At 42.9% G+C, this 22,648-nt stretch overlaps 1 protein-coding gene across 1 annotated transcript in view; it reads right to left on the reverse strand.

Moving 5' to 3' along the window:
• The window catches only part of svila (supervillin a), a 39,429-nt gene extending 23,894 nt beyond the window's left edge, over nt 1-15,535 (reverse strand). The window contains 11 exon segments of the mRNA XM_063912696.1: nt 958-992; nt 1,572-1,739; nt 2,208-3,050; nt 3,878-3,961; nt 6,668-6,806; nt 6,809-7,390; nt 7,477-7,622; nt 7,711-7,774; nt 8,517-8,605; nt 9,936-9,999; nt 14,849-15,535. Coding sequence (XP_063768766.1) covers nt 958-992; nt 1,572-1,739; nt 2,208-3,050; nt 3,878-3,961; nt 6,668-6,806; nt 6,809-7,390; nt 7,477-7,622; nt 7,711-7,774; nt 8,517-8,605; nt 9,936-9,999; nt 14,849-14,906 — 2,272 coding nt within the window. The 5' untranslated portion in view covers nt 14,907-15,535.
• Nucleotides 15,536-22,648: the final 7,113 nt, after the last annotated feature.

The raw sequence follows: 22,648 nt of genomic DNA on the forward strand, positions 1-22,648 counted from the left end.
TCACTGAAAAAAGCGCCCCAGCTGAGTATGTGCTTATAAGAAGCAGATGAGCCGTTTCTGCCCTCAGTGGAGCTGTTGTGCCGTTATGCTACTGTGAGCACGAGTAATGACTCTATAAAATCCACTTCGAAATATTCCGCTTTTATGTTACAAAAGGACAATCACTTCATTTGGTCTCCACCCTTGAGTCTATTCTTAAAGCTATAACATCAAGGCACTGGAAAATCACATTTTGTTCATTTGTGGCCAGCGGCAACTGTGAAGCTCGACTGGATATTGTTTAGTAAAGTTAAGTATTGACCACAGGACGCAAGTAAAGTCCATGTTCTACTGAAACATGCAAGTAGAATCTGAGCAATTATAAAGGGACATGGATAGCAATACAAATGGAATTGAATGCTATTAAATCACCATGATCCCATCAAATAGCCTTTCCAGAGACAAAATTCTGAAGAAATTCAATATAACCAGAAAAATATTGTGGTATCGGCCAAAAAAAGCCCCTCTAGTCAGTTTTAAACCTTTCAAATCACCTAAATAAATGTTACGGTTTGCCTTTGGGACATCATATGTCGGAATAAACAACAAAAACAAAACTGCATTATTTTTATGGCTGTGAACGCAACATTAAACATTAAGCAGCTAATAGTCCCAGCTAACTAATCTCATTTGTCAAACAGATACTCCAGTCATGCTGTTAATTCCACTAAAGCTAGCCATGCTTAATCAATTACCTCCTCAACACTGTGTACAGAGGCTACAGCAGTTCATGATCTTTATGCTATACAGCACATGTGTGTTTGTAGAAATATGTTGAGCAATTTATATCCTATACAAGTCTATAACTAGGTTGGTCAAAAAATGTAAACAATGTATGATAAAAGGTGTGCATAATATGTCTACCTACTGTTAGAATAATGTTCTGAATATCTTTAGGATATGGGGAAAATAACTTACCTTCAGTTGGAGGAAGATCTGCACCCACACAGGACCTTCAAAAGTACCCAAAGAGAAGGACAATCAGCAAAAGCTAGTAGCATCCATTCAACAATGCATAACTCGGTTTGATGAAAGGGTGGTGAATGGTTAGTGGTTAGCGACAGGAAGCTGGTCTAGAGGAGGTAAGTAGACGAAGTAAGAAGCAGTCGTTTGGTGTAAGCTGGAAATGTGACAGCGAGTGTTAGGGGGAAGAAATGCAAAAAGGGGAAACAGTGTAGTAAAGCAGACTAAGCTGGAGAATTAGACGGCATTACAAAAGTCTGTGCGGTTCCATGGTTTTAGGGAGTGATTACCAACAAAAGGCCAATTCATGCTTCCTTGGTATGGTCACATGTAATGACCACTCCCAAGGTCCAATCACAGGGACCTTCGGCCTTTAAGCTTCCGTGTTAGCTAATGTTGTTAGTGGGGTAAAATCAAAAAGAAAGGGATCGTGTACAGCATGTTTAAACCAGTTTTAAATCCACATTTTTATGATCAATATCATGGTACATGTTTTTTTTCTTACATGCACAACCATACAGATATTTCCCAGCATTCATCACCATGCATTCTGGAGACCAGAGCAGTACCTATCAGTGTCCTGGCGCTCAGCGGAAGTGATGGGCTGCGTCCTAAACCTCTCTGAAGTCTTTCTACTCTCCCCAGGATAGACATACTGCCGGGGCCTGCGCCCCCTGTCCCTCTCCCCTCTCCATGGGGCCCCGTAGCCTGTGAGCTCACTGTCCCCTTCAACCTCACTGGAGGGGCCACCCAAGGAGAGGGACAAACAGATAAGTGCCAAAAGGAAAAAGAAAAAACAGCATAGTGAGGGAGAGATAGAGAGGGACAGGGAGCAAATATGGAGATATTAAAAAGCAGAGGTGTAAGTTGAAATATTCATCACACCCCTGTTTTTTAAATCAAAGATGTGAACCATGCAGATGTATTAGTGGTTTTTCGTGCACACGTTCATTGGCCCCAGCTGGGTACCAAACAAGTCACAGAGTTAATAAAGAACAAATAACATCCATCATAGGAAGCTTAGTGTTAGGCGATTAAAGCATGCCATTTCTACAGATTAGAAACTGGTCTGACGATGAATTCACTCCAGCTTGAGCTGCTTGTTAGTCATTCAGAAGCCAGCCGATGTAAATAGGCATCTGTGTGAGTTTTAGAGAAGCCAGCCAGCGAGTAGCGGTGGTTTAGTGCTTTACTTTGACACCTACAGCTTATTCCTGCGGCTGGTCGGAGGGGTGGTGGTGTTCTCCATGTAGGAATGTCTGAGCTGGGCCACAGACACTCGGCTGTCCTGGTGACCCTCTCGGTTACTGGAATCATTCCCTTCCCTGTCCTCAGGGGGCTCGCGATGCTGCTGGTTCCTTAGACTGATTCCTCGTGAAACTCTAGCATCGGATCGCGAGCGGCTCATGCCCGGGCTGGAGGGGGAGCTTCCTGGGTCTGCATGTGCTGCTCTGGGCTGGATGTGGGTGGCCACCACCCCTTTCTGAACATAAACAGCATTGTCTGGCTCTCTGTGCCTGCTCTCTGATGCTTGCAGATGTGAAGTGTGTTCCGTTTCGTCCCACCTGGCCCTGGTTCTGTGTGGTCCTCTTGTAGGATCCTCTGTCTCAACCTTCCTCGGCTGGCTGAGACTCTGTGCCCTGGACATCCCGATCTCCTCCTCGCACCTTCCTCTCCGCGGGTCTTCAGTGCTCCTCTCCCTGCGGCGGATGTCAGAGGGCAGCACTGCTTTCCTGCTCCTCAGAAGACCCTCTGTCTTCACACCCTCGAGATCCTCAGTCTCATCTTCCTGGGGCAGTTGTTGCTGTTCCTGCCCGGCTCTGGATGTGGGACCGGAGGCCATGGACAGGTAACTGTGGTTACCGCCAACTTCTTGTCCTCCCGGTGGCCCAGATCGGGTGAGCTGATGGTGGGGATGGGAGTAAATCTGCGGGGGGTCTGTATTGTGGCGTGTAGATGTTTGTCTGCGGCGCACTGGAGCTTCTGTAACCAGCTCTGGGCTCTTCTGATGGCCCTCCTCTCTGGCAATCCTCTCCCTAACTCTGATTCTTTAGGAAAACAAAAGGCTGGTTATTTCTTTCTACATGAAAAGACACATTTCATAAAAATGGTCTACATAAAAGAAACCACAGCACTCAACTCCTACACTCATCTTAATTAGTCTTTGTCAGTATGCTTGTCAGTGGGAAGGATGGACAAGATTCTTGACCCTCCTCAGCATTAGTCGGTCAACTTAAAGAGTTTTTCTATACTTATCTTATCGTTTAGGACAATTATAGTCCTGATGGTCAAACGGATTTCAACAGAGCAAATATTTGTATATGAAGTCCTATTGGTTTTTTTCTACTTTACAGGTTAGCCAACTGACACTTGGTGCACAACGATGAGTTAAGCAAAAAAAAAAGCTCTAGCAGTTCCTGTTTACACCAACCCTAGCCCACACTGACTACCTTACCCCCAAACCCATAATGTAAGGTCACTTCTGATACTTCATCACAGCACAATGTTATATACCTCATAATGATGGTTAGGATTATATGTTCCTTCAAACATTTGTTTTCACATGGGGATTAAACTGAACACTGAACATATGCGTAGAAGATGGAGTTATGGTCCAAAGCAGGGAACAAGAGCTTGTGGAAATAAGTATGATCATGATGAAGGGTCAGCTGAGTCTCAGGGCTCAGAGCAGGGCTTCTTAAACATTTCTCAGTTTATTCCTTAAAGATGAGAAAAGGCAGGGGGAACAGTACTGTTCTGACCTACAGTTTAAGAAGCAGTGCTCATAAGGCTTGATGAGGTTTTTTTGGTAAGTCCAGCTGGATGGAAACACGGCAGGGGATATTGGGGTGAGACATAACCAGCCTGGGTGTACCTCGAGGGCCAGTTGATGAGGGAATGGGTGTCGCCCTCAGCATCAGTCTGGAAGAACCAATCAGTGTTTGGTTTGTCCCTTGCACTGTTCCAATAGAAACCCGATGGAAGACAAGTGAACGAATGGGTGGGTGGGTAAAAGTTGAGTCAGTACTCAGCGTTCACACACACACACACACACACACACACACACACACACACACACACACACACACACACACACACACACACACACACACACACACACACACACACACACACACACACACACACACACACACACACACACACACACACACACACACACACACACACACACACACACACACACACACACACACACACACACACACACACACACACACACACACACACACACACACACACACACACACACACACACACACACACACACACACACACACACACACACACACACACACACACACACACACACACACACACACACACACACACACACAGTGTGAAGAGAGTGAGAATGGGCTTGGACACCAGCAGGATCCTGCCAAGAACACAAGTTCAACTCCCTGCTTACACACTACTTTGTTATTGTGGTGTGTTTCACAGGCAATAAAATATGAACTTAGATTACATTTGGCCGCAAATTGCACCTATTTTATGTGGAAAAAAATCTTTATTATCAAGAAAGACGACCTGTCTAACCGAGGTCTTATCTACTGAAGCAGATAGTCGCAGGAAATGCCGTCTCACTTTATTACAGCCGAAAGGCAGACAAGTCACGCTGCCTCTGTAAGACAAATAGCTTCATCAGTTTCATTACCGAGTGGGTTCAACATAATCTTGGAGGAATTGAAAGTCAAAGATAAATGAAGAGATGACGTCAGCGGGGGGGATCAGGAGTAAGAGAGCATTTCATAAACCAGTGCTGCTAAGAAAAGAATCTTGTTCCTAATAACGAAAACACTGCAAGAAAAATTAAACAGTGACTCCTGACCCAGAATGAAATTTGGACTAGTAAATTATATACAGAGTTTTGTTTTACAGCCGTTTGTCTGAGGTCTTTCTGTCACAATTTTTTAAAACTTACAGTAAGTGGATCTGAATGGATTGAAGCATATCAAATATGTGCTCTGGTCACGTGGCATTCGCTGTCCTTGAAGCAGAACAGCAATGTCCCTGATTAAGTGCTACATATATTCAAGGAAATGTTCTGGTGGAGAGCTCCTTTTCTCAAAAAAGAAAAGAAAATTAAATAAGGGAAAATGAATACTAAGACTAAATGGCCACAAACGATATGTACAGAATCACCAGGATCAAAACAAAGACAGACAGAACACAAGGTCATAATAAAAGCATGAGCTTTGTCAATAACACTTTGCAATTAATTAAAGCGATCATGTCAGAGCCCCAGATTTCCTGAGAAGAGGGGATGTGGTTCCTCACCATCAGGCATCCTGGTTTTGATCAAGCCCGGCTGTGGGTCAGAGTTCTCACTGTGGAGTCCCACTGAGCCGCCCAGAAACACAACACTCTCCCCGCACTGCAGACACACACACACACACTGGCCAAGTTTTGAAACCTGAGAGAGGGATTTAGGAGCAGCGAGAGGGAGCGATGCAGACAGAAACATGGGAAAGGGGAGGACCACGTTGTCGGGGTGTAGAATGATCTTTATCTTTTTCGTTGGAAAAGAAGAAGAGAAGAGCGTGTGCTGATACCATCTGAACTATGGAGCTGCTAATCAGTATTGGCTAAACAAATTAGATTTCAAATTAAAATCTTTACATTTTCGAGATTGGACACTATGTTAGTTTAACAATAATTCACTTCAATGTTGAGAGTATTTCAGGCGCATTTTTAAATGAGCCTCTGAAGAAGACAGGGTCTGAGATCAAGTGAAACATGCAAGAGCCACTGTCTGGCTATAACCGTATCATTTTGTATTTGCTGGAAATGTGCAAGTATTCAAATTACCGTGATCACATGACCACAAAGGGCCCTGAGCCCTAGAAAGCTCCTGAGGGTCATGGGGAGTTAAGAACTACTACAAGTATTGTGCAATATGTTGGAGTTTAAACATAAGATAGGTCTTTATGAATCAGGTCATCAAGGACCTTTAGTTCAACTGAAATTGCAATGAAATTGAATTTTCTTTAGGAACCCCTGGTCCTCTGATGAGCACTGCACTTCAAAAGGAGAAATTCTCTTTAAAATGTGGGATCAGCTACAGTGGTACTTCATCCAAACAGCATCGGAAAATAGTTCTTTCTAACAAAATAGCAACAGCTTGGCCAGTAAGAGCTCCTTTAGGAATTTTAAAATGCTTTGAAAATATCCACCTGGAAAATGTGGAACACAACATACGCCCCCTCGGTGTGTATTTTCTGCCTTGTTTTTTGCAAGCCCAGCTGTGCAACTCAAAGGCTTTTTCAAGCTCAGGTTGCCTGACCTGGTTTGAAATCAGAGTCGTACCAACAGTACGACCTTGGACACGTGTAAAAAAGACAGAGATGATGGGGGGCGGGGGGGGTGACAGTCAGTCTGATGGATAACCTATGAACCAGCAATTCCACCTATTAAAGACAATGATACAGCAGTGATCTGGATAGAAATCATGCTGGAACCCTGTGTATCTGGATTGGAGAGGAAGCAGGGGTCGTGACCCCAGCATGATCTGCTAATAAGATGTCAGGCACAGCGCAGAGCTCACAGGAAGACTAAATAGCTGCTTTATTTCCTAAATGGTGAAACAAGGGAGACACACTACTTTGTAAAAAGGGACCAATAAGGCACTGCTCAGACTACTCACCCATGTCTGGTGAGGATGGTGTGGCTCTGCTGCTCGATGAACAGGTCCCCAGGGGACACGCCATGTTTAGGTGGGGAAAGGGATGAGTGCCGGCTCAGCTTGGGTGAATTGGGTGGCATCCCAGTGACTGAATAGTCTGTGCGGGCACTGTTGATGACATCGATGTCACATCCATGTATGAGGAGGAGGACGGCGGCTCGGGAGGAGCAGCTCTGCGTTGATTCTCCAGGTTCATCAGCCTCTCCCTCTCAGACAGCGAGTCCACCCTGGTCCGACTCACCTCGGATCCCGGGTCTGGGTGACTTTGCTGTGGTGCCGTGCGTCCTGCCCTCGGGCTCGTGACAGAGGCGCTTGAGTAAGAATTCAGGGTGATGTCCGTCCCTTCTTCCCCCACTGATTCCCCTCGGATCCGCCTCTCTGAGCCTTCCGACTCCTTCCGTGTGCGAGTGGAGCGGGGAGGTGGTTCTAAGTCTGGCTCCTGATCTAGAGAGATGCCGTAGCGCTCCGCAAGCTGCCGGCGCCGCTCCGCCTTGTATCGTGCGATGCGTTCAGCCTTTGACTCGGTCTCAGGGGCAATGGTGGTGAAGTCTGAAGTGTGGACAGGCTCTGTGAGGATGGAGGTCTGAGGGTCGGGTCTGCAGCGAGCTCGGGACTGTCGCTCTGGAGCCTTCGGCTGAATCTCTGGGCTGTCCAATGACTCCATGCTGTACCGCTGGACTGTAACTAGTAGAAAGCAAGAGGATACAAGTCAGTTACCCTCATAGAAGCGCCAATAAATTGTCAACAAATGGTCCAGGTACTGTACTCACCACCACAGGGCTCACAGGGATCAGAGGCCCTGGTGTATCGGGGGGTGTCCTCCTCCAGAAGCCGGTTCGCCACCAAGCTGGGCAGCAGGGACGGATGCACCTCAGCATCGATGCCCTCCAACCTCCGAGCGATACGCTCCTTTCTACTGACAAACACAGAGTAGTAAGGCATGTTATTAACCTTCACAATATTATCAGAAACCAAACGCCATTCCATACACTCATCCATCTTACCTGTTCATTTCCCAGTCACTTGAGCTTGTGGTGATGCCTTCAAATCGTTTCCTCAATTCAGAGACTATAGAAAGGAACAAAAATACATTTTGGCTCAATATAAGGAAACATTTGTCATGGCAGTGCCATCTTATCCAAACTAAACTTATTTAGGAGGACATGGATATTTGCAGGTTGGAACAAGACTGTCTTGTCTATTCTTTTGTAGGGTTCAGTAGCATTTTACTGTGCGAATACAGTATTGTATCGGCGGAACCAAAGCAAAACTAGTTTGAGAAAACCAGCCTACAAGTTAAAATCAAAAAGAGCTTCACGACTGACTGCTGAGCCTAAGACTCTGTTTTTCATCTGGGATCATTGCCCAGAAAATCATGCTGTTCCTTTAATTTTACATCTGATCTATATTAAATAAATTACAATTTCCCATCCACATCTTTATTATTGGCCAAATCACAACTTGTAAAAAGCTAATTTCTGTAGAGGTGTCCATTAACAGCTCATCAAACTTTTATATTCACCATTCAGTTGGACTTAACGCACCATTAAACCTCTTTAGGACCATATCTTTTCATTTGAGTCATTTGGGTCAGTAAAGAAAACACAGCGCAGGGTTTGATAATGTACAATGTGTGAGGACTGTGCTTGCACAAAAACAGGTTTTAGACAAATCTTGACATGAGTCCATCTGGCAGAGATGTAGCTCTTGCACAACAGTGACTTTCAAAAAGCCTGAGAGAGTTGACATTGAGAGGGCTATTTGCAAACAGGCAAGACAAAAAAAAAGAGACAGAAAATCCCTCACTCACCTTTGGGGAGGTTGGCCAAGACACTAACATCTATATCGTTGCTTTTAGCTGGGTCGTCTTTTTCGTCGAAGGTGAATTCTTTCTGGAAGCTGAGGGGTGCAGGAAAAATACTCAGTGTTATTGAAGCAGGGCCGAGCTGCAGGGAAGTGGGGGGTCTGTTTATGGACCGACAGTGTGAGCAGGGGTAAGGGACTCAACTGAATTCATCAGGATTGGTTTGAACAAGAATAAGACCATTTATCATGGATAAAGAAATGCATCATCCAAATATTACATTTTGATTGCAATAGGTTTACTTCTATTCTTGAATGCCTAAATATTTATGTAGAAATGAGAGAGGTTTACCCCTGTCACACTCTCTTACAAATCCACAGCCTTTTTCTCTTAGAATCATACTGAAGTCTTTTAAGGATTTGATCCAAAACCACAATGTTACAATGCAGCTCTGAAAGACCTGGGAGATTACCGAAGTGAGGAAACAGTCAGGAATGGGAAAAACTGAATTTGTGGCTTTTTTTTCAGTCCAGCAAACACAGAGTTATGAACACATTGAAACACACTGTCACTTTATATCATTTTCTATCATAACAGCATCTGTTTTCATGACTGAAATTTCCCAACATCTACTTCCTATAATGCTTTCAGGTCACAACCACTCCCACACACAGTTTGGAACCACAGTTGTATCACAGTGCGAAGTCCTCGCTGCTCTAAAGGAAACTTTCTAAATAGAGCTGCAGATGAAGGCCTAGGGGTGTTTTTGAACTGCTGCCAAACACATAATGCTGAGCAATCCTTCTATTGCTGCAGCAGGGAGCTTTTACTCTGCTACGTAGCAGAGGGAGCTTATCTTGTACTTTCTCATAGAGCTTGGACACTGGCCCAATCTGAAGCATCGTATCTGATACACTGCTATCTCTTTTGTTCCTCAATCAAAGTAATACACTAAGGTTGAGTATATCTAGGGTATGGCTTAATAATCACAATTAGTGTCTTAAATAGTACACTCTTTCTATAAACTTGAGGTTGTAATCAATGAAAAAGTACGTAATAAGTTTTGCTACTACAGTGTAACTTTGTCTGAAATAACCAGTACTTTAACATTAAAGTCGCTAATTTGAGTGTAACCTACAACTAGAGAACTAAAGAAGGATATAAAAAAGGTGTGCCACCGTGTCTAAATGATGATCTCAATTGTTTCAAAATAAATGCACCCAAAGTTAGAACAGTAATTTGCTTGTAGCGTCTTTGAAATTATTCTGATAGCAAAAACTTTTGGGTTTGAAAAACAAACTTGTGCAGCCTTTCTTTATCAGTACTACTGCCTCAAAAAGCAAAACACATTTTCAAGTGCTTCACAAACAGAACTAATTGATGTCAAATCTCTTCTACAGCCCGGGTGTTTTTGGGTGTCCTCACCTCAAAGCTCTCTTCTGTAGCAATCTGGGGTTGCTCAGTTTAATGGGGGTCTCACTCCCGAGTCCTGTGAACAGAAGAAAAGAGTGTAACATTTAGTTATGTCACAATGCTCATTCACTGGAACAGCAGAACGTTCAGTTTAAGCTTTTAATTAACCGACACACATATTTGCAAGGTGAACCTGTTCTTGGCACACAACCACATTCATTAGGTGGACTTCCACAGAGAAGCAAGTGAACAATAATCTGCCTGCCTGACTGAATCACATCACATACTGAGAGATCTGTGTGGTTAAATCCCACCTCCACAAATCATCACACATCAGACAGTGACTGTCTCCATCTCAAGTACCACTATGTACTGCGCATGAGGTCATATCTTAAAGGGTTTGATGGAGGAGTGACTGCATGTGTGTCACTGAGACAGGCGCTGTAAAGTCTGATAGCACGTCAAGGTTGCAGTGCAGCTGGGACGTTGCCAGGACGAGCGTCGCACATCAATGTCACTGGGCAGCACTTTTCTACCCGTCATGAATACAGATGGAGGACAGCATGAAGAGGCAGAAAAAACTAAAAGCTTACAACCACACGCTTTGGAATTAAACTCTATTAGACACACAAGAGTAAACAATCCCTCCCGTTAAAGTCTGGTGCCTATTAGGAAAATGTCCAGTCAGTAAACATGGCAAAATGTGACATAAACACCTGCCTACGGAGAAATAAACATAGATAGATAGAAGTACTTTATTGAGCCCAGTTTGGGAAATGTTTTTGTTGCAGCAGCATCAAAATAAGGCAATGTAATTACAATAAAAATTAAATAGAATTGAAAAAGAAAGTAAGAAATATACATTTGGGACTAAAAATGTACACACAATATAAAATATAAAGCAGGATATAATATGTACAATAAGTGTGAAGGTGTGGACTATTAAATAGAATAAATATAGAATGTACAGAATGGTTTGAGTAAAATACAAAAATAAATATTACCAAGAAAAAAGGGAACTAGGGAGTATGAAGAATCACAAACAGTTTTGTGAGGAATGCCAGAACATCCCATTAAGGAATGTCTGCCTCAGTGGTTCACTCCAAACCTCAAACGTGTGGTTCTGGCTGCCTTTGGACCTCAGAGTGGCCAGATCTGTGCAGTTTTGGGACAAACATGTGGTCCCACTTGCACCCCATGCGAGTTCACCTCAGGGCCGTCTGCTGCTCAACACCCCCCGCTGCTCCACCCAAACCCCTCCCCTGAGGACGCACACCCCTAACCCCCCACCCCATTCCAGATCTGTTAGTCTTTATTAAGGATGTTTGGATTGAAGCTTTAAATCCCTCCATCTTAAGCAAAACATCATTTGAGAAGGAAGGCGTATTTGGAGAGGGCGGTGTGCCTGGATGTGTTTGGGGATAGTCATGTATTGTTTCAGCTGGGGGGGAATATGACGAGTGAAAACACAACAAGTCATTCCTTACGAGCTTTGAATGATATTCCGGGTTATATGAGCCACTTGTGTTTGCCTTTGACAATGATCCAAAGATTAGGTTGACAACACTACAGTAGATATTTCAAGTGCTAAACAATGGTAAGATAAATCCTGAGCACACACACTTTACTTGGCTAAATGAGCCAGTGAAATATTTATGTCGCAGCACTCGCGCAAATAACTACCCATCTTAACAAAGACCAATGTAACGTCTCTCTCTAGATTGTCTCTAAATGTAGCCATGCATGTTAAGTATTGTTTTTCTCTGAGAATACACACACACACTATACGGTAAGGTTTGAGTTGTAAATAGATTGAGCAAGTTCAGAATTTCAGTGTCAAGGCTAGAGAAAGGTGTGGAACCAGCCTATGGCAATCTGGTATAGGTAAGGCCAGGAAATATAGATAGAAGATAGAATGGGAGGATGAAACCCTCTTTATTAGTCACATACATGCACACAGCAGAGCACACACAGTGAAATTGGCCCTCTGCATTTAACCCATCCTAGTACTAGGAGCAGTGGGCAGCTATCGTGCAGCGATATTATATAAAAATATCATATTCATATCATAAAATGAGACCCAAAATCGGCTAAGATTTTAAATATTGTGTATAGGTGTGGGATTTACTTGTTTTAAAGGCTGCATTGCATTAAAGTGATGTAATTTTGTGGACTTGCCAGGCTGTTCAAGTTGTTTTATTATTTGTCTTTAGCCACACAGTTAAAGTATAGTATATACCCTGATGATTATCAAGAATCGTAGTCTGTTAATATCTTGTTAACGCACCAATGGTCAACTATACAATATTGATGCAATGTCAATAATAAAGTATTCGGTTAAAAATCAGATTTTTGTAAATTTCATTTTGGATTTTACACAGCACTAGGCATAAGGTCATGGTGCCTTGCAAAATAGATAGCAGATATAGCATAGGGGAGGGAAATGCCTGCTAAAATAGTCAGGTTTATAACCACAGTTGACATCTGGTGAGCCAAACTACTTTTGGTCAAAGTGTTAGAATGATTCTGATTGACAATCCACATGTTTTTGCCTGAATATATCTGCAGATCTCTACAATGACCCTAACCCTTGATATTCATAAAGTTCAAAAATCTAAGGCGAACACCCAAGTTGACCAATACCAGAATTTCCTTTTGACAATCCAGATGCCACAGTAAAGGTTATGAGCTGCTAGTTTGAAAATAACAAAAGCATGTGTCCCTCGGAGGAAGCGGTCTGGGGCTATTGTCAGGTCCAACCATACAGTGTCTCACATATCGAGTTCTCTGCAACTCCAGGCCTGGATTCCTTTTACACCTCAAACAGCCTATATTTAGTGGCATGTAGGCCATCATGGACGACCCCCTCGAGAGCCTCAAACATTCGTCATTCCAGACACAGGCATAAAAACCTCCACCATGATCACAGATGTGCCCGAGCCCTTTGATGCTGGCTGCAATCTACAGAAACACTATGGCTGCAATAGCCGGGAGGGAATGGAGCAGGAATTCCTCCGCATCATGCCCCGTGTGTGTTGATGAGGCTGTAAAAAGCGGCTTGACACAGATAAAACATGACAATAAAATGATTTCAGGATTCAGTGGAGTGAGGACTAGTAGACTCAGACTCTGAGGTGAGGGAAGCCTTTTATGTGAAGGTATCAAAAGGTGTGATAGAGAAATACTGTATAAAACTGTCTTCAAAAAGCAACTTTAGTTATGTCTGGAAATGCTCAACTTTGGCAAATAGGACTTAAACTAACCTGAGGCGCACCTTAGAACAGATTCAATATTAATTAGGGGATTATCATGATTTAAATCAAACAGCGATGCTTACACATTAAATAGCTCAGTGTGTTAACCAAAGAGGGTAAGCATATGTCTAAATTGAGGCACAGGATTAACTTCCATTCCTGGGATTACCGCGAGCCCAAAAGGAAACGTGTCGCTCTTTAACCGTTTGCATTACATCACAAAACACGGGCATGTGTGTGCATGGTCTTAATATCCCCCCAACAGTTGCCCACCTACTCTGCCTTCACACTGCCCTAAAGCCTCACTGACAGAGGCTTAAAGCATGACAAAACAGATGGAGAATCAGAAATGAGCTCAGACCCCTGGTTAAAAAACAGTAGGTCCAACAAACCTAAAGACGGGACAATAAGCCAATTATGTCTTTAACCCTAATAACAATGAGTATGCAAGGTGCTCCGTCTCACATTCTGGGGAGGGAACAGAGCAAAGGATACATCTAAACCCTTAGTCAAATGTCAATACAAGGCACTCCCTTCCCAAAATCCAGTTACTCTGCTCAAACTGCGGGCCACCTGTTGTCGATTCCCAGACAGTGTTAGCATGAAGAGGCCAGATCTCGACACTCAGAAAATATTACAGAGAAGCATGGGAATGAGAAGCACACATGGACCTGTGCACAAAAGGGCTGAATGATATGATCTCTAACTCTACCTTAATAAAATCAACATGTAGAGATAAGTGTTTTCACAAAATGTGGGGTTGAAAAGGCTTGGTGACATAGTGCTATGGTACAGTTTGCAATCCAGAAACGTGTTCATGCCTCAAAAGGTTATTTTGAAATTCTCTGCAAGTCAAAGTATTTAATAAAAACATAACTGGAAAGTTCTCTGCCAACAAGCCAGGTTGCTAACTTACAAAACGTACTGAAGTTGTAACGTATTCTACGCAGGCTTTCAACCAAATTCTTTTCTCCAATTTGTGTAAACATTTATTTTTTGGTGCAGTTGTGTATACTCAATCAGACTGCTTTCTCTGGCTTTCTGTTCTGACTAAAGTCAAGATGGCTTTTTAATTGGTCAACAATGCATATTTTAATGACAAATTTGACCAAAATCCAACTTAATGCCTATTTCTTTGAAGATTTAATTCATCCTCACAATGAAATCCGTCAATCAAGATCATTTTATTGATTTCAATTGATAGTCCTGGAAGTCATGGCCATGTATAAAAAGCTGTATAACTTGCTACTTGCTTTGCTGGCTGACTGACTGGTTCAATTTCTCGTTAGATATGATTAGAAGTTTGTTACACAGCCCCCCTGGTACAGCCTAAAAATACATCCATACATGCAAGAACCCTTCCCTAAATCTGAGTGCAAGTATCTGTAGTGACTACAAATAGCTTCTTCCCAAGAACAGCCCCCTGCACCGCGTCCCTTATCTCTGCTACGTAGTGTCCTTGGGGGCTACAGCTGCAGTGCAAGGACAGCTGTTACTGTAGGAAGTGGGACAGTGAACGTTGAGGAAGGGAGTCTGTACTGTTGAGCCTGCCAACAAGCTCAGATTCTCAGCTCCACAACCAGAGTAACCGGTCCCCAAGCTCTCAGCCTGAGCCTCAAGTCTCGAATCTCAGCCCCAAGTCGCTGCAGAGCCCCGAGTCGCTGCTCTTACCTTGGCTGCAAAACTTGACATGGGTCAGGTAATTCGAGATCCACGGGTTCCGGTACATTTTGGCGATATATTCAGGGGTAGAGGGTTAGTCAGAAAATCAGGGGAGAGACAAGGTGGGAAGAGACGCAACTGGTAAGAGGTGATACAGCAACAAAAGCAGTTGTTCAGTGCTCTGGGACAGTCAGTGAGGGAGACAGTCAGGTAGATTTAGAGAGAGGCAGAGGAGAGAGGGAGGGGAGAAAGTAGAGAAAGACGTCCCATCCGCAGTGTCTGTGCAAGTCAAGTTGGTCCTGGAGGAGTGGTGAAGCTGTGGCTGCAGCTCTGCCTCTTCTGAGCTCCTCTCTGATTCCTCTAACTAACCACTAGGGCTATCCAGTGCCCACCACAACACCCTGCAGGGCTAAAAGCTGCTCAGCACGAGCTAAGCTCATTAGCCTGTGCAAGCAAATTAGGCCCCATCCCTTCTGCAGACAGGAGCAAAGTGTCCTGCATGCTTCCGAATGATCCTCTCAGGCGCAGAGAAGAGGAGAAGAGAATGCGTGTGATAGAGGGAGAGAGTCGGAGATAGTTAAGAGTGTCCCAGGAGAGTGCTGCCTTCCCTTGGCTCGCACACAGGAGCGGGATGCCAAAGAAAACGGTGCATAGCCTCAGAAAGAGGAGGGGAGAGAGAGGGGAGAGCACGCAGACAGGGTGCATGAGAGTGAAAATGAAGTGCGCAGGGAAAGAGGAGAAAGTTAAAATGCCCTTCTCAGCCAGATGAGAAATTCCAGTCATCTCTCAGCGGGGACAAAATAAAAGGAACAGCATGCAGAGCGAGAGAGGCAGAGAGAGAATGAAAGAGGTGGTGGGAGGGACAACGAGAGGGTAAGAAAGAGAGCAATAGTCAAAGTCAGGAAGAAAAAGGCAGAGAGAACATGTAAACAGTAATAAGAGACACATAATGCTAATATTATGCCTAACACTGTGGTCCTTCCTCAAACACAAAAACAGGTTGATTTATAGACCCAAACCCATCAAAAATGTCTCAAATCACGCATAAAAGGATATTCCCTGAGAGTCATGGTTTGTGTAAACCTATTTCCTGGTGTAATTATGCTGTAAATTAATGCCTAGAACAGCACAAAAGCACCTACACGCACCTCACCTATACATCAATGTGACGTAGACGTGCTTATCAGTGTAGTGAGAGGGCAGAGAGGCTGGCACAGAGCCCAACGCTGCTTTTCAGAGGCTGCTGGAAAAACAGTGAGCAGTATCTTATCTTCCGGCTGCATACAGAGCAAAGGCTGTCATCGCCAATATGCGCATGTCAACATAAAGCAGATGTAGTGGAGGGAAGCAGTCACAAAAGTCATTGTTGGAATTGGAATTGTGAAGAAGAATAGCAGTCAGAAGGCTATTTCTGTGCTGGGATTTTTATAGATCTCAGTGCCTTTCTTCCAACTTCTTGTTATGCAAGCCCAGTTGTTGGACGGTTAAAAGAAACACCTTCACGGACCAGGCTTATCACATCATAAAACGTGGAGGATCACATAAATCTGTCCAGCCTCACCATCAAGGGGCTACACAAAGGTGTCAAAATGCAGCCTGACTGACTGGGGTGAGTAAACTTTAGAGGTGGGATGTTTGGATCTGTCTCCAAGATGAGCTCATCGGGCTGCATGTTTGTGATGTCTGCACACATACATCACAAACGTGCTAATTCACACTGGGGGTAGAGGGGGGAGTGCTACCTGTGGGCAACACTTAAACTGTGTTCTTTCAACACTCGCCTTCAGGGGTATGACAGACTGCAATTTATCTGACTTACTGCTAGACTGCCAGAAGATAAGGTAATACATTAATGAAGTAACTCTTGATAATCATTTCCCCTTACCGGGTGCTAAGGTAGGTCATTTAAATGGAAACCGGTGAGTGTTTCGTTCAAATAGCAATCATTGTCCAGATATATGATTTCAGGATGATACAATTCCACTGAAAGACAATAAAACGATCTAATTGAATGATCTCCCAGCCCTGTGTCTCGGTTCAGTCGCTTTCAGACTGCACCTCCACTGCTTTTAACTTCTACCAGGTTACACACAAGCTTTTCAAAGCTTAAGGGCTAAAGTAAACTAAGTGCTTGTCAGACTAATTTAGTTTTACTAGTTGTCCCACATTTTATTTATGAGTCTTGACGCAGCTACTATTTTTTTCGATGAACATATGACATTTGTGTTAACTACACAAGTTTTAATGCGAAATAAATATGCTAACCAGGCTAAAATGCTCCGTGATGCACCCTTAGAAAGGCATTAAATGTGATCACAGATTACATATCAAAACATCAACACAGGTCATACTTTGGGAATGTTGATCCCCGACCACCATCTGGCTGTCTGTATGTGATGTTTGTTTTTCCGACTCATCTGCTACATGGATGACATCAGACTTACAAAACCACCTGATGGTTTCGACCCTGTTATTAGCAAGGATGACTCTTTACTGTGGAGCATGGGCAAGACCCTACATGTCGCTGCCATGAGGCAACACTGCTCTTGTTCTCTAATCTTTGTGGTGGAACGCAGACATTAATGCGGGCCCGACAGAAGAGCCAAGGATATAAACAAAGCATGCATTGAAGCAAAAAAAATGCACATTTGAACTGACAAGAAATGTCTTTTTTTTTTTTCAAACTGAGTGATAATTAGTAGGTACGCTGCAGCAGGTATGAGGAATGTAAGCATGTGTAGAGCTACATAACGAGGAATTACTTTTGCAACACATCACTGCCAAAGAGTCTAACAGGAAGCCGAAATTCAAACAAACTGAGGTAAACCAGCTGAGTGTTGACTCCCAGAGTCAGCCTCGCTTTGGATTATGTAATTAAATGTAGGTGGTGTAAGTGTACATCTAATTTATCCCTTAAGTGGCCCTTGCTTTGTTTAGAAACTGTGTGGGAACTCATTTAAGTTTGCTTCTGTATACGTTAACACACATTCCATAAAACGGCTCAGAATGCTTAGAGGAATGACAGCTCAGACAGCAGAAACTGGATCAAAGTTCAATGAGAATGAAAAGCTGGAGGCACTTCTGCCACCAACTTGACAAAGTGGTGAGAAAGATATGTGTCAGGAAACCTATAGCCATTGAAAGAAGGCTTTCTAGGAAACTACACCGCAATCCATATAGGTTTTAAAGTCAATTACAGTACCAATAGCTTTGAAGTAGCTGACAGTTGACAATAACTGGATTTTCAAGGTATTGTAGTGACATTTTCATGACAAAACATAGACGTTATTAGTGGTTTTCCAAGGCTTTTGTTCTCATCAGCCTCTGAAATGTCATTTGCACAATGATAACCGTTAAACTCAACCCTAAAACGACTATGAAAGCAAACATTTTTAGAAGAAAGGGGTGCATGTCTTTGCAGAAACAAATGCAGCTAGAAATACTCTAAAGTAGTTGAAGATGTCTCAAAGTTTAATTCTCAGTTATAATATTTAAAAAGTGAGAGCATTAAAAGGAATTCAGTTGTCAGTTATACTGGAGTTGGAACTGAAAGCAATGGAAATCATTTTTAAACTTGAGTTTAGTCCTGTTGGCAGGTTAGTTGTCACTTTTGATTTTTAACGCTAGGATTTAACAGTTAGGATTAGGGTTGGAGCTGTTGGCAGCGTATCTTCCGTCTGAATTATATGAGATGCCATCAAAATGCCAATGAAGGCCTAAGGCGTGATCGTAACTGACATGTCATTTGCGTAATGCTGAACGCGGTAATTAAAGAGTAAGAGATCACATAATCTTAATTGGATAAATTTAAGCCACAGAAGCCCTTTTACTGACAAACAACTGACAGTACAAATAAGGAGCTGAAAGTGGTTCAAATGCCAGTTGAACTTTATATCTTTAACAAATACTGTCAGCTAGTATGTAAGCAGTCATGCCAGTTCAAAATGACAGAAGTAGAGTAGAAAGGTCAGTATTAGGCTGATTTATTGGTAAGATAACACTTTGAGAAAGCACTTCAGGTTTTTTATTTTTTTTAACAGCAACAAGAGCCAGGCAGGTTTTGTTTAATGTCATCATAACAGAGCCACACCTCTCAACTAATCATCTCCCCAGATGTTCAGGCAGCTAGAAATTCAGAATGGATGCTTTTTCAGCCTGGACAAGCTCACATGTGCAGCCGGTCATTATTAGATAAGTACTTCCAGGCAATGTTTGCACTTCAAATGACCTCTAGCGCACAGAGTGACCCAACAGCTCTGACAACAGCTTCTTAATGGCTGCTTCACCTCCACTGTCGGAAAATCTTTCAGACGAGGGTGAAGAGTGAGACGCATGCTTTGGGACCTTTTAAAGCCATCTTGGAAATAAAGAATTGATGGCGTCCCCTAGGAAAATATATTTGCCTTGTCTGGTGAGAGAGTGGCGCTGGGATCCAGAGCGCAGGGCCATGAATTCAAGATGGAGAGGAGGGGCGGTAGAGAACGAAAGGTAAAGATATTCACATGCACACTTAGAGGAAGTTGGAAGGGGGGACACTGAGGCTAAAACTCCATCTGCAGTGTTCCAATGTCACTTTGCATCAAATTGCAGGCCTCCAAACTGAATATTGTATCGTTATCCAAAGAATTGACATGATATCATACCATGTCTTGTTGTATGACACCCTCATTAAATATACATTTGTATTTGTGCCTCTAGTTGCACCCCAAGTACAGCAGGGCCTCTCAGCTCAGATATGACGGACCTTAAACTTTAAGAGAAAGACCTGGACCACAGATTCAGGCGTGGTCACAAATCGCATCATATAATATCCTTAAGTCTTTGAAACTTTACAGTCGCACTTCAAATACATCAGGACAACTCTGATACACACACACACACACACACACACACACACACACACACACACACACACACACACACACACACACACACACACACACACACACACACACACACACACACACACACACACACACACACACACACACACACACACACACACACACACACACACACACACACACACACACACACACACACACACACACACACACACACACACACACACACACACACACACACACACACACACACACACACACACACACACACTCTTAAGTAGGGGACTCAGTGACTCCAAGTGGAGTGCTCCAGAAAGGCCAGCGATGTGTGCCTCGAGGTCCATCACAGAACTTAAATTTGGCCCTGGGAATCAGCTAAACCTCAGTTAGAACAATGGAAACATTCAAATAGTTTCCTTAGCCAAGAAAACTGTGTCTGTTCTTTACAAACCAGATTAAAATTCCTGCCACAAATATCCCTAAGCTGTTATATATCACCAATCTGTGATGTTCCAGGCTATCGTAAATATCCAGCAATGCCTTTCAAGATCTAGGAATACTTGCTTTGCCTTTACCAGCAGTAAGTGGGCTTTACGCTTGTCATACCCGTAATAGAAATCAACAATTCATTTATAACTACGGAAAACGTTATTGCACCATCTGTTCCTCAATGATACCCTAGAAACACACATCTACACGATCTGTTTCAAACTGAGCCCTCTGGATTTATATAGACCCAAGTCACACAGAGTACACACATATAGTCTTTAGCTGTTAAACAAACACACATGTGCGGGTTTCAGTGTGACACACAGCACATCTGGGTAGAAAACTATTGATCCCACTTGCCATGAACGGTCATCCTGGAGGACGGGAACACTTACGGGGATGGACAGACATTAGTGGAAAGCTTGTGTCTCTGATTTTCCTCCAGAGGCAACACAGTGTGAGGCGAGCCAGCAGTGGAGGCTGCCATTAGTGAACTGGACCAAATGTAGGAACAGTGATGGGAGCCTGACAGTATACAACTTTTTCAGAACGGATCTCTGTTGTGCAGGTCTGGCATGTTTAAATAAACATCTCATCAATGGCATAGGTACTTTACATTTAAACACCCAGAGATAGGATTGGAAATGACAAAAATGTAGCTTTTGCTAAACTTTTCTCCTGAACAGATTAATAACCCACAACAGGCCTGCCACAAAAACACAAGAGCAAAACTGTGTTTGCGTGCTCTAACAAAGGATACAAGCATTATGGGCTACATCAGTCCAGGAAGATGACATTATAAAAGCCTGATCACCAATAAGCATATGAACGGTTCTGGATGCTATCAGAGTTCAGGCTAATGATCACCGGCTGTTATGATGCTTTTCCAAATAAAGTCTGTCGAGCCTCACCAGGGTTATTTCAGAGAGAAATTATTTGGCATTTTTACATAATTATACTCACAGGACTAAGTACATCTACAATAGATTTAGTTTTTTACAGGATACTTGGTGTAAAAAAAGTAAACTAAAAACATTGAACAGCATTTGTTAAGTATAAAAATAAAGAGGCGTATATGATTACTAAGGAAAACTGAGAATTACTTAAATAAAAGCTACCGTGAAACAAGCAGCTAAAGCCTATCCAAGGTTGTATGAACTGCTTATGAGTCTTAACAGTCTTTAAACATGTTTAACCCATTACAGTAGTCCAGCCAGACTCAATTAAACAGAAAAACAATTCTATGGGGAGGTCCGTAAACAAACGTCATTCCACTGTCTTTTCTAGGTGTTAAACTATAACAATGATCACAAATGCCTGCAGATGTTATGCATCTCTCCCACAGCAGCGCGTGTCAGAGCTTAAGTCTGATGTCAACACCAAGGGCAAAGACCCTAGTTCAAAGTCCTTTGTGCTATTAGTGGCTCATCATAAATCACCACTAATTAGATTTTGAAATGGCACTGGTGGGTTTAAAATAAAGGAAAAGCTGTCATGGAAGTGTAAACATGCACTTAAGACCAACCACGTGAGACTACCAGGACTAAGCCTCCCACTACATAAAGCCTGGAGAGGGTCCGTGTTGGTCTGTAAACAGGGACACTTTAGCCTCATCTGGCTGAGGCACACTGTTGGACAGGGATCAAGCAAAACAGTCATTACACTGTACCACTTGTTGAGTGTCTCCACAAGTGCAAGTCATGTTTCTAATTACCTTCTGGTTACACCTTAATCCAATGTGTCTCTTCTATCACAGTATATTTAATATTGTTGGTTTTGGGCTGTTGATTTGCAAGGTTGGATTGACCTGCTGGTAAAAAACACTCTGAAAACCATACATCAAATCTTTATTTGTGCAGCTATTCTAAAGGACTCCAATGACAGGATCTGCCCTGGGTTTGCAGAGTCATGCGTGTCAATTATTTTGTGGTAATTGGATTTAAAGCTGCAATAATCCCTATTGCTCAGAATCAAACAGTAGCTACAAAATGTTAGCAACTAGCAGGTGAATATGGTGGAATATTAAATATATTAAATGAAATACAGTCCCACAAACTTCAAATGGAGGAACTGCAGGTATTCATTTTTACCAATCATATAACCACACATCTCACAGTAAATATTGGACCCTTAAAGCTTTTGGACTGATCTACATTATGAAGACATGACCTATAATATTGTGATGAGTAATTCCAACATCGCATATCCAAAGTAAATATAAAAAAGACAACACCACAGCACTAGCAAATCTTGAACTGCAGTATGTAGCCAGCTAATAAAAAGGACTGCCAAAAGACAATTAACAGAATTGTGAAATCTCCAAAAGAGCTAACTGATTTAGACTCACAGTGCACGTCCAGCTATGGCAACTGAAAAGTAAAATAAAAAGTCAGTCTAAGGCTTTTAATATGCCCACCCTGTATTTAGTCACCCCTGGCTGTTGACAGGGGGACGTGTAAGCTAAAAGAGGTCTATG

The sequence above is a fragment of the Eleginops maclovinus genome, chromosome 21 (assembly GCF_036324505.1).
Source record: "Eleginops maclovinus isolate JMC-PN-2008 ecotype Puerto Natales chromosome 21, JC_Emac_rtc_rv5, whole genome shotgun sequence".
In the NCBI taxonomy this organism is placed as follows: Eukaryota; Metazoa; Chordata; class Actinopteri; order Perciformes; family Eleginopidae; genus Eleginops; species Eleginops maclovinus.